This window comes from Nerophis lumbriciformis, linkage group LG09, assembly GCF_033978685.3.
Source record: "Nerophis lumbriciformis linkage group LG09, RoL_Nlum_v2.1, whole genome shotgun sequence".
In the NCBI taxonomy this organism is placed as follows: domain Eukaryota; kingdom Metazoa; phylum Chordata; class Actinopteri; order Syngnathiformes; family Syngnathidae; genus Nerophis; species Nerophis lumbriciformis.
This window is the reverse complement of record NC_084556.2, coordinates 20,690,001-20,700,872: the sequence shown is the minus strand read 5'-3', so window position 1 is coordinate 20,700,872 and position 10,872 is coordinate 20,690,001. Positions and strand designations below refer to the sequence as shown.

Sequence of the window (10,872 nt, the reverse complement as noted above, 5' to 3'; positions counted from 1 at the left end):
ATTTACCAATGTGAGGCAATGGTATTATTTGAATTGACATACAGTCGTCCCTTGTTTGGATACACGACATGACCGGAATAAATGATCTCTGCGAAGAAGTAATCATTATATACATTATAGAGCAAAAAAGACATGTTTATGAAAAATCACAACCACAAAACATTTAAATGTCCCCATGGGGTATTGTGTGTATGATTTTTAGGGACACAATGAATTTATTCCATTTTTGAAAAAGGCATAAATTGTGGAAAAAGTGAATTGCTGTGAATACTTAATGGATGAACTGTAAAGATAAAATGTAGTATTAATTTATTTAATTGCCTGATTGGGAAATGAGCAAACAAACCTGTTCTCAAGGCTTGCATGGACGTTTTTATGGATATTTTTTCGTTTGGACTTGAAGTCGTCCCTTGTTAATCACTGTTAATTGGATTCGGACATGGCTGCGATAATATGAAGTAGAAATGAATAATTAGAAATAAAATATTTTCATATAAAAAACCTGTTTACAGCCTTATAAATTAGTTTTTCAATACTATAAGAGCCCTCTAGACATGAAATGACACCCTTTAGTCACCTTTTACACTCTTTTAATCTAATATAATAATGTTGCCTGTAGCTGAGCCATTCAGTGGCCACGATTCTGAAGTGCGCGGTCTGATTGGTTTGGTCTCTTCTAGTGGCTAATACTACTGTACCATTGATATTTTTTGTTTATTTTGCCATGTCTATGCTTGAAAATGCGGAATATAAGCCCAGTATATGGTATAATATGCTTTTAAAAAATCAACAATGTAGTGAAGCGAGATGTCACAAGGGCTGGCTACTGAAGTTACCAGTATTGTCCAGTCAGACCTGTGTACCCTACCAATTTTAGACTGTTTCTAACAAGATTGGTCAAAAGGCACTCATACGACTAGAGAGCACCATGAGTCTGCTTAAGCTGATGCTCTGTGGCACTTCCGCGTTAGTTTTTCCATCCATCCATCCATTTCTACCGCGTGTTTCAACATGTAAAAATGCCCTGTTGTGCAGCACGGGGCTGCTACATCTGCGAAAAGTGTGGAAACTCTTTATATTGCTTTCCCCACAACCTGGAAAGGTGACACCAATAGAAAGTGAAGGTTCGCCATCAACACTGGAGAGCCACAAGCTACAGTGTCTTGTGTGAGGTGAACACACGGCACAACGTCTGCATTTTGTTCAGGAGAGAACACACAGAAGCTAATACAAATAATAGAAGAAATTAACAATTAAAAGATGGTTTGCCAAAAACAGACTATCCTCAGATCTCAGTAACACTAAAATAATGTTATTTGGTAAAGACTGAAGAAAAAAGTTAAATACAAATAGACAGAGTAGACATTGACAAAGTAAAATAAATTAAATTTGGGGGTGTAATAATTGATGATTAAATGAAAAATGGAAATCAAATCTCATATAAAAGTATACAACAAAGTGGCAAGAAATATTTAAATAATGAGTAGAGCAAAATATGTTCTGGAACAAAAATCTGTGTATATTCTCTAGTGCTTGCCAGTGTTACCATATCTGAGTTATTGTGCAGAAATATGGGGAAAAAAGTACACTTATTCACTAACCATGTTACCAAAAAGAAAGATCAGTTAGAATAACACATAATGTTGGCTATCGAGAACATTCAAACCCTTTTATTGTTTGAATCAAAATTTATGAAATTCAATATTTTGATGCATTTCCAAACAGTTAAAATTATGTACAAGGCAAAATAAGTGTAATAAGTTTATTTTTTGGGTCGTTCTGTGTATTTCTTTACATTTATTGCGCCATCTGGGAGCAATAAATGTCAGAACGACTGCAATTGCATGCCTACGGGAGCACACATTTGGTAGCAAAGATGGCGCCTCTCCTTTAGTTGGCCATACTCTTTCTATAAAGGCTCTGTGTCCAGTGTATGACCGCACCCCCTGCAGGTACTTTTGCTTAATTGCATCTCAGAATTAAATCCTATGAGTCAGTGCTAAGGCTAACAAATTGTATAGATAATAACATATAGTAACTGATCCAAGTTGACTTTAGACTTGATGCCTGTGTTTTTTCAGAGCTATATTTCAATACATTCTGTAAACTGTAAAGGATACTCGCAGTGTTCCAGTGTCACCTTCTTACAGAGTGGTGTTGCCTGTGTGAAGAAGATTAGGCAGCACAGAGCTTAGTGGTGGTGTTACTCCTCTCATCTTCTCCACTCTGGCTAATGTGCGAGGATGGGCGTGTGCTGCACACCACCATAACTTTCTAGATCTGCTCAGCAAAAATAATGACGTTTAATCCACTGCTGCTGCTGCTGTTCACATCCTTCCAGAGGGCAACTTGTCAAGTGTCTGAATGGATTGAAGAGGTAGAAGGTAGTGGTAAGATCTACTATGCTATTGTGTTTGTTGGTGTCATTATGGGAAAGAGCTGTTCAAAAAATCTAATCAGTCTTTCCATTAGGTGAGACCGAATGGATCCCCCAACCAGATTTTCTAGGGGATATCTACTGGTCAGGAACAGCCCCACTTTGTGCAGGAGGCTGCAAGGCGCGCCACCAGGAGCTCAGACGAGATCCTTGTGGAGAGTCCAGCTGCTGCTGGCTGGGATACAAGTCCCTGTGCCGAGGTCAGTTTGATCTGTAATGACTGGGGATTTGCCGATCGATCGGCCACCGATCAGTATCGGACACTTTTCGTGAAAAAGTATGTGATTGCCATTGCCGATTAATGCCAATCACAAACGCCGATACACTCTGGCTGACACTGTATTTATTTTTAATCCCTCGGTTGACAAGTGGCTAGCAGCTATTTATACACTGTGTGGAGCAGCTCCCCTAACTTAATAATAATCATCTCCAGTACGGCAAATAAACTGCATTTCTTAGTATCTTAAGTATCATTATCAAGTCATATTATTACTGGTGGACGAGGCTAAACATGTTACACACCGAGAAAACCCAGGCTTGCTAATGGCTAAGCTATAAACCAGGGGTTCTAAAACTTTTTAAAGTTGGGGCCCAACCTTTCTACTACTTAGAGGCCCGGGAAACTGAATTAGTAATATTACACTTTATTTTAATCATATTTGACAATTATATCTAACCTACTTACGGTTTAACAGAATAAACCTTTTCAAACACCTCAAAGGTGGCGTTTTACCTCAAATATTCTGTTCCATGCCATGTTTTGTTTTTGTCAATAGTGCTGTATCTGTGTGTTTGTTTGGATGTGCGTATGTGTGTTGTCTTCTCTTCTTCTATTATTGTTTTTTGTTTTGTTTTGTACAGCACTTTGTGCTTGCCACTTGCCTGTGCATGGAAAGTGCTATATAAATAAATAGAGTTTAAAATGATAAGAAAGCATGTGTTAAACACAAAGGTTATTATCAAGGCTTAAGTCAGGCTATTAACAAACATAAATACTAATCAAATATACTGCAAAAGCAGGGACTCAAAAACTGATGAAAGATAAATTGACATACAATTTACATTGTGCTAAAATGAATACATTCTAACTAAATTAGTAATACTAATATATCTGTCTTAAATAAACGATCAATAACGTTTAGCGCAAATGAAAACACAGCTTCACCAATTTAGTCATAATTTGTGCGCTTAAGAAACTTCTCTATGACTTTAGCTGCCGACTTCATCTGTTTGATATTGTCATTGCTGCCATGAGTGGTTGAAAATTGTATTACAACTGAGAAACATATTTTTTGGGCGGTCATCTGTAGGTATATTCATGGCCCAACAATGGTTAAGAAACACTGCTTTAAATAACCAAGACACAAGTTCAAATAAAACAAAATAAGGAACTAGTGTTAATATTGTTTAACTGTCAATAGCACTCACTATAAATTAATTTAAAAAATAAAACGTTAATACACGTGATCGTTTTAATATTGGCATCTGATGATTTCAGTCATAAATGATCAGTATTGGCAGCATAAAACCCTAACAATAATACCGCACATGCTTTTAATGCTACAGTGAACTGCGGGAGGCCAGATGTGGACTACAACGGTATCATGTATGGAAACAACTGGTGGGTGGGATCCGTGGTGAGCTACGCCTGTCGTCCTGGCTTCATGCTGGTGGGAAGCACCACCAGAACTTGCTTGTCCGATGGCCTCTGGACTCCCAAACCTTCCTGTTTGAGTGAGTAAACACTATAGAGCAAAAACCACTTTGATCTCCCACGTTTTTCATTTTGCGTGTAGGAATGTGCAAAAGGGGCTCCATTGAAATCAGTGAGCGGGAACTGAACGGGACGTGCAACTCCACCTGCGCGTATAAAAGTTACTCGGGGCCTCCCAAGCTGGGCTGCACTCAGATACACAACTGCAAGCAGAAAAAGACCGGCTGGAAGCGCTTCTTTGCTCAGTGTGTGCCCTGCATCTGCGACTGTGCTCTGTCGTGCTGTGAGTAGCGTCTCTACCTTTACTTGCTGCTGCTATAACGTCCTCCTTGTTAGCAGGAGCAACATTTCTTCTAATACACCATCAGTGCCAAGTGCTTGATGCTGTGAGAATTAATGGCCTTATGATTTAATGCCCTAGCAATAAAAGTGAATTGAAATGTACGGTAATAAAACCCAATGCGTGACTCTTATCTCTTGTTCTGATTTCAGTATCCAAAGGCTGAGTGAGGACTGACAGTAAGAGGACTTGCTGTGGATGCAAGTGGTAATCTTCCATGACATTCATTGAATTCCTTTTGCATTTCTTTATTACTCCGGTTTTGGACGACACAACACCATTCGATGGAATAAGGTCCTACTGAATGAAAGGCACTGGAAAAGTCACCTTACTAATGATCTCAGCCCAACATAGTGAATCATGTGTATGTTTCACTACAGTTCTGTGCTCTTTTGAAGCACAGCAGGAGTGAAAGCGTTTAGATTAACGGCTCCTGGAGGAGCTGAAACCTTAATCTCATTGCAAACAGGAGGAGCTCCAGTCTGGACGCTTGGGTTCACATTTAACACGGAAACACTGTTGTAAATTTTTATTAATGAACTACACACTTTTTGTGTGTGGAAAACATTGTGCAAAATTTAAAGTCTAAATGTTACAGTTGGCATGCTGCTGCTGTATTGAGTTTAACAAGATGCTAAAACATGCTAACTGTACCTGATGGTCATGTATTAGCAGCCTCTGGTGGCTGACGCTAACTCTTACTCATCACATCACAGCACCCATTAAAATAATGTAACTTTTCTAAAAGATTAAACGAAACACAAAAAGAAGAAACTACAACATTTATGTGACTTTTTCCACTTCACTATGAATGATGTTTATTTGGACGAAGTGTTGAACCTCAGTACAATGTGTTCATCTTCTGCTGGGGTGTAGCAGCCAATCCCTGTACAGACATGAAAAAAAGTGTTATATTGTTATACTATTGTATTTTCAAATATTATATTTAGGCTATATATTATTTTGTGATAAAAAATTCCTGTATTTCCCACTTTTCTGTAACTCTTATTCTCTACTAAAAGTGTTACCACGTCCAGGTTTCTCAACTTATTCAAACCGTTCCAGTCAATATGTTCCTTCATAATTAGTCAACCGCTACAATGTTGGTACTTCACAAAACTTTAAAACTGCACGATAACTTTAGCATGCCACCTTTTTTTTTCAAATATAAAATTTCAATTGCAGGTGTACACCTCAGCATCAAATATTATTTTACTTTGCACATGTTAAATGTTAGCATGTCACCCTTTTTAAGTTCATTTTGCAGGTGTACACCTCCTCGTCAAATATTTTGTTACTTCACAAAACTGTAAAACCGCATGATAACTTTACCATGTTAGCATGCCACCTTTTTAAAAATTTGATTTTGCAGGTATACACCTCAGAGTCAAATATTGTGTTACTTGTTAGCATGCCAGCTTTTTTTCTGGCTCATTTTGCAGGTATACGCTTCAGAGTCAAATATGTGTTACTTTATGTATGCTAACCTTTAGTATGCACCTTCTTCATTCATTTTGCATACAATATATACACCTTGGAGTCAAACATATTGTTACTTCACGTGTGCTAACTTTTAGCATGCTACCATATTTGCTTATTTTCCATATATGTGTCAGAGTCAAATATTTTAATTCCAGGTAAATGCTAAATGTTAGCATGCTATCTTTTTGCAGGTATACGTCTCAGAGTCAAATATTTGTTACTTCACATATGCTTACTGTTAGCATGGTACCTTCACTAATTTTGCATATAGTATATACACCTCGGAGTCAAATAACTTGTTACTTCACGTGTGCTAACTTTTAGCATGCTACCTTCTTTGCTGATTTTGCATAGCCTCAGAGTCAAATATTTTGTTTCTTGATGCATGCTAAATGTTAGCATGCTATCTTTTTTCTGGCTCATTTTGCAGGTATACGTCTCAGAGTCAAACATTTGTTTCTTCACATATGCTAACTGTTAGCATGCTACCTTCTTCACTAATTTTGCATATACCTACATACACCTCGGAGTCAAATAATTTGTTACTTCACGTGTGCTAACTTTTAGCATGCTACTTTCTTTGCGGATTTTGCATAGCCTCAGAATCAAATATTTTGTTTCCTTGTACATGCTAAATGTTAACATGCTAGCTTTTTTTGTCTGGCTCATTTTCCGAGGATACACCTACGAGTCAAATTTTTTGTTTCTTTCCGCATGTAAAACTTTATCATGCTTCATGCTGCATACTTCAGCTGAAATGCTATCTTTAATGACATCAAGTTCTTAAAGATTGCGATTTTTGACTTGTTTACATGACATCTTAATAAATGGTCATTTTTGAATCATGTTAAAAAATGTACTGCACAAAAAAGAAGCACATGCACTTAAGCAAATCAACAAGTTCAAAAAGGAGTTGGAAGAAGCATTTAGAAAGGAAAATAACAGAGATTTACTTCCCAACTAATGTTAAAAGGCTAGTAATGTATACAACTACAACAACTTAAACTTGCAAAGTTATCATTTCTGTTATGTTAAAGGCAAAATGAATAAATGTTTAGGTCCTACGGTGAGAAAGTTGAACAAATCCCCTCACCCCACAAGTAATATTTCATCTGAAGATGCAAGTATTAGTATCTTTGCATTGAGTTATTACAGCTACCGTATATTTAAGCTGAATAATCACACACACTAATAGGTGTCCCGCAGCAGGAAGTTGACCAAAAAAAACAAAATCCCTTGCCTCATTACAGCTCATTAAGTGGCTCTCAGATGAAATGCACTCCGGGGAGGTTACTCACCCACATCCAAGCGCGTGTACTCCCCCGAGTTTTCTGACAGAAGCTCCCAGTAAGTTTGATCCTCGTCATTTCCAGCCACGCCGTTCACACTCTCCAGAAACAGGCCAAAGTTAGGGTCCTCTTTCATCGTGAACCTGGTGGGTGCAAACCATTAGAGCACTGAAGTATACTGCTATAAGAAAATAGATATAGAGTGTCGATTGGAGCCTTACTGGAAGCCTTGATGGGCCTCCTGTATTCTCCTCAGAGCACCTAGCAGCACCCCTCCCTGCACCACTGTGGTGAAGTAGGATTCAGGAGTCATGTTGGACATTTCGTTGACCACCGACAGCTTGATGGTAAGAGGAGCTTGACCTGCACAATACAACATAACAGTTCTACGCAGCAAACTATAACCACAATTAAAACAAAAACATTCATACCTTTTATTCTCAGGGCATTTAATTGTCGTAGAAGACGTTTCGCCTCTCATCCATCGGCTTCATCAGTTCAGATCTAGTCTTAAACTTAGATTGATCAGACGTAGATCTGACCAATCTAAGTCTATGAGCATGAACTGATGAAGCCTACCGGTACTTAGATGAGAGGCAAAACGTTTCAGTAGCGATCAATTGAATGACCTGGATGAATAAGAACATCCATATACAATCAGACATTCACACATTTTAGTTACTGGATCTCAACATTTGCACTCGCCTCCATTTGTCAGCACCACTTGAATGGAGAACAGCAGAAGGCCCGCAAAGAGCAGAGTCATTCTTAGCGCCATCCTGTATGATTCCTTCCTTGCTGCTGGCTTCTACTTATATTCTACGCCCAACCCCTCACCTTCCTTCATGCGACCGCTTGGTAAGTAAAGTGTCTGAGGTTAAACTACAATCTCAACTGTAACACAAGCGCCTTCCTTTCAGTCCGTGTATGTCAGCGTAAATCATTTCTTTGATAAATGACCTGCCTTTGTGAGACTAAGAGGTCATGTGTACAACCATGCACCTACAGGGAAGTGCACAATTTTTATTTTCACAAGGTAAATACATCATCATGCAACCCACATCCTTTGAAGTAAAATAAGACAAGGAACTTGTACACGGTGTACATATCGCAACCATTTTTTTAAATAAAAAAATATGCACCCAGGAAAATACAATTTGCAAATTTTAGACTTTTTAAAATTATTGATCCTGTTCGGCAGCTATACAGTACACTTTTTTTATTTAAATGGACATAAATCTATATTATTGTATCTTTTAAGTTTGGCCTGCAAACTTAGGGGCGGCATGGCGTAGTGGGAAGGGCGGCCGTGCCAGAAACCTGAGGGTTGCAGGTTAGCTCTCCGCCTCTTGACATCCAAATTGCTGCCGTTGTGTCCTTGGGCAGGAAACTTCACCCTTACCCCCGGTGCCGCTCACACTGGTGAATGAATGATGAATGAATGATAGATGGTGGTCAGGGGGGCCGTATGCGCAAACTGGCAGCCTCGCTTCCGTCAGTCTACCCCAGGGCAGCTGTGGCTACAAATGTAGCTTACCACCACCAGGTGTGAATGAATGATGGGTTCTCACTTCTCTGTGAGCGCTTTGAGTATATCTAATAATAGAAAAGCGCTATATAAAATCTAATCCATTATTATTATTATTATTTTATTCAAATACAAACTGAGCGACCACCCTACTTATTGTAACCTTACATAACTTACAAACATGCATATGTATTAGTATTGAATGCATAACAACAAAGTACATTTTTGCATTGTATATGAAACAGTTGGACCTAAAATGCAATTTTTGGGGGTGTCAAACTCATTTTCATCGTGTGCCACACACATCACAGTTACGGCCGCCCTCAACTGTGAAACTTATAATGATACAAATGTATAACTGCCTCATGATGTACAATTTTCCCCTCATTTGACAAATATCATATCAAAGACATTGATACAATCTTGATTATACATACAGTCGTGGTCAAAAGTTTACATACACTTGTAAAGAACATAATGTCATGGCTGTCTTGAATTTCCAATAATTTCTACAACTCTTATTTTTTTGTGATAGAGTGATTGGAGCACATACTTGTTGGTCACAAAAAACATTCATGAAGTTTGGTTCTTTTATGAATTTATTATGGGTCTACTGAAAATGTGACCAAATCTGCTGGGTCAAAAGTATACATACAGAAATGTTAATATTTGGTTACATGTCCCTTGGCAAGTTTCACTGCAATAAAGCGCTTTTGGTAGCCATCCACAAGCTTCTGGTTGAAATTTTGACCACTACTCTTGACAAAATTGGTGCAGTTCAGCTAAATGTGTTGGTTTTCTGACATGGACTTGTTTCTTCAGCATTGTCCACGTGTTCTCAATTGGGTTTAAGTCAGGACTTTGGGAAGGGCCATTCTAAAACCTTAAATCTAGCCTGATTTAGCCATTCCTTTACCACTTTTAACGTGTGTTTGGGGTCATTGTCCTGTTGAAACACCCAACTTCGCCCAAGGTTGTCCTGAAGAATTTGGACGTAATCCTCCTTTTTCATTGTCCCATTTACTCTCTGTAAAGAACCAGTTCCATTGGCAGCAAAACAGGCCCAGAGCATAATACTACCACCACCAAGGTCTTATCTTTGTCCATGTGATGTGATTTTTTGTGCCAAACAAGTATGTGCTCCAATTACTCTATCACAAAAAACCCAGAGTTGTAGAAATTATTGGAAACTCAAGACAGTCTTGACATTCGGAGAAAAATGACGTGTGTTATTATTTCCATGAAATGCTGTACCTGCTATCTCTCTCCATCAGGTTTTTTTTATAAACCCTGAAGTAAACAAACATGCAATTTGTAATTAAAATGTGTTTGTACTCTGCATTAACAGGAGACAACACTTAGAAAATCATTAGTGAAAAATGTCACAGCAAAGTTTCTTATAGGCCTTCTCATTAGGTACATCTGCACAATCAATGATTCTGCCTTTGCAAGAATAATAATGCTAGCTATATATATAGCTGGCACAGGTGTGCATTGCTCCAACGGGGACGATACGAGAAGACAGGTGCGGTGTTCTAAAAAGGCGCCTCGGTTTCCTCTCCGGGGTGATGTAAGGCACGTCGGGCCCACTTGAACGCGAGTAACCCCGCCTGCTTTACCGAAAATAACCCAGCGACTGCAGCATCAGCACCGATCAGCTGCGCAGGTGCGGTCGTTAAAGAGACAGCGGGATTCAAACCCGAATCAAGACGTGCGATTCGGAATATTCAGATGCGATCGGTCGGGGCCCGTTTGATCACGTGTTTAAAATGAGCGCCAACGAGGACGCCACGTTTATGAGCAGCCTCGCATTGCAGTGCATTGAATTGACTCCCACATGGTAATAAGCAAAATATTTATGTTTTTTTTTTCTTCTTCCCTCCCTTCTCCCTGGCTTCTCCAATCACATCCCGGCTGCAACGCCCTGCAACGTCCCTGGCCGCCGTGAATGCGCGCGCACAAGAACCCAGCTCACGCGCGCGCCGGGCTATACTGTTGCAGCATCACTGTGTGTACATGCTCCTCATCCCTCAGCATCAGCATCCTCCTCTTCCTCCTCTTCCCTCGGACGGATGCCATGAA

General features: G+C 39.2%; 3 protein-coding genes across 4 annotated transcripts in view; 2 read left to right on the top strand and 1 right to left on the bottom strand.

The window, feature by feature from the left end:
- Window positions 1-432: 432 nt before the first annotated feature.
- Window positions 433-4,994, top strand: LOC133607561 (complement receptor type 2). Of its 2 annotated transcripts, none has more exons than XM_061962304.2 (5): window positions 433-2,384; window positions 2,473-2,637; window positions 4,004-4,171; window positions 4,234-4,434; window positions 4,644-4,994. In XM_061962304.2, the coding sequence occupies exons 1-5, from the start codon at window positions 2,297-2,299 to the stop codon at window positions 4,655-4,657; spliced, it is 636 nt and encodes a 211-aa protein (XP_061818288.1). In that variant the 5' UTR covers window positions 433-2,296; the 3' UTR covers window positions 4,658-4,994. The 2 variants fall into 2 exon arrangements, with proteins under 2 accessions (XP_061818288.1, XP_061818286.1); XM_061962302.2 differs by having other exon boundaries at window positions 433-2,390.
- Window positions 4,995-5,005: 11 nt separating this feature from the next.
- On the bottom strand, window positions 5,006-8,146 carry tcnba (transcobalamin beta a). The gene is made up of 4 exons (XM_072913804.1): window positions 7,968-8,146; window positions 7,484-7,625; window positions 7,272-7,405; window positions 5,006-5,377 (listed from the first exon to the last, which is right to left on the bottom strand). Exons 1-4 carry the CDS (start codon window positions 8,038-8,040, stop codon window positions 5,310-5,312), a joined length of 417 nt encoding a protein of 138 aa, XP_072769905.1. The 5' UTR covers window positions 8,041-8,146; the 3' UTR covers window positions 5,006-5,309.
- A 2,634-nt stretch (window positions 8,147-10,780) lies between these two features.
- The window catches only part of abcg4a (ATP-binding cassette, sub-family G (WHITE), member 4a), a 44,017-nt gene continuing 43,925 nt past the window's right edge, over window positions 10,781-10,872 (top strand). Inside the window, exon 1 of the mRNA XM_061962305.2 lies at window positions 10,781-10,872. This exon is cut by the window's right edge and continues 286 nt beyond it. The gene's annotated coding sequence lies outside the window, so the exon portion shown is untranslated.

Coding starts and splice junctions, on each gene's coding strand:
- LOC133607561 (XM_061962302.2), top strand. CDS start 2,297: ATGACGTTTAATCCACTGCTGCTGCTGCTGTTCACATCCTTCCAGAGG. Junction 2,391..2,472: donor TGAAGAGGTAGAAGGTAGTG/GTAAGATCTACT, acceptor TCTTTCCATTAG/GTGAGACCGAATGGATCCCC. Junction 4,172..4,233: donor TCCCAAACCTTCCTGTTTGA/GTGAGTAAACAC, acceptor TTTTGCGTGTAG/GAATGTGCAAAAGGGGCTCC.
- tcnba (XM_072913804.1), bottom strand. CDS start 8,040: ATGGCGCTAAGAATGACTCTGCTCTTTGCGGGCCTTCTGCTGTTCTCC. Junction 7,406..7,483: donor GAGGCCCATCAAGGCTTCCA/GTAAGGCTCCAA, acceptor TGCACCCACCAG/GTTCACGATGAAAGAGGACC. Junction 5,378..7,271: donor GTACACGCGCTTGGATGTGG/GTGAGTAACCTC, acceptor ATGTCTGTACAG/GGATTGGCTGCTACACCCCA.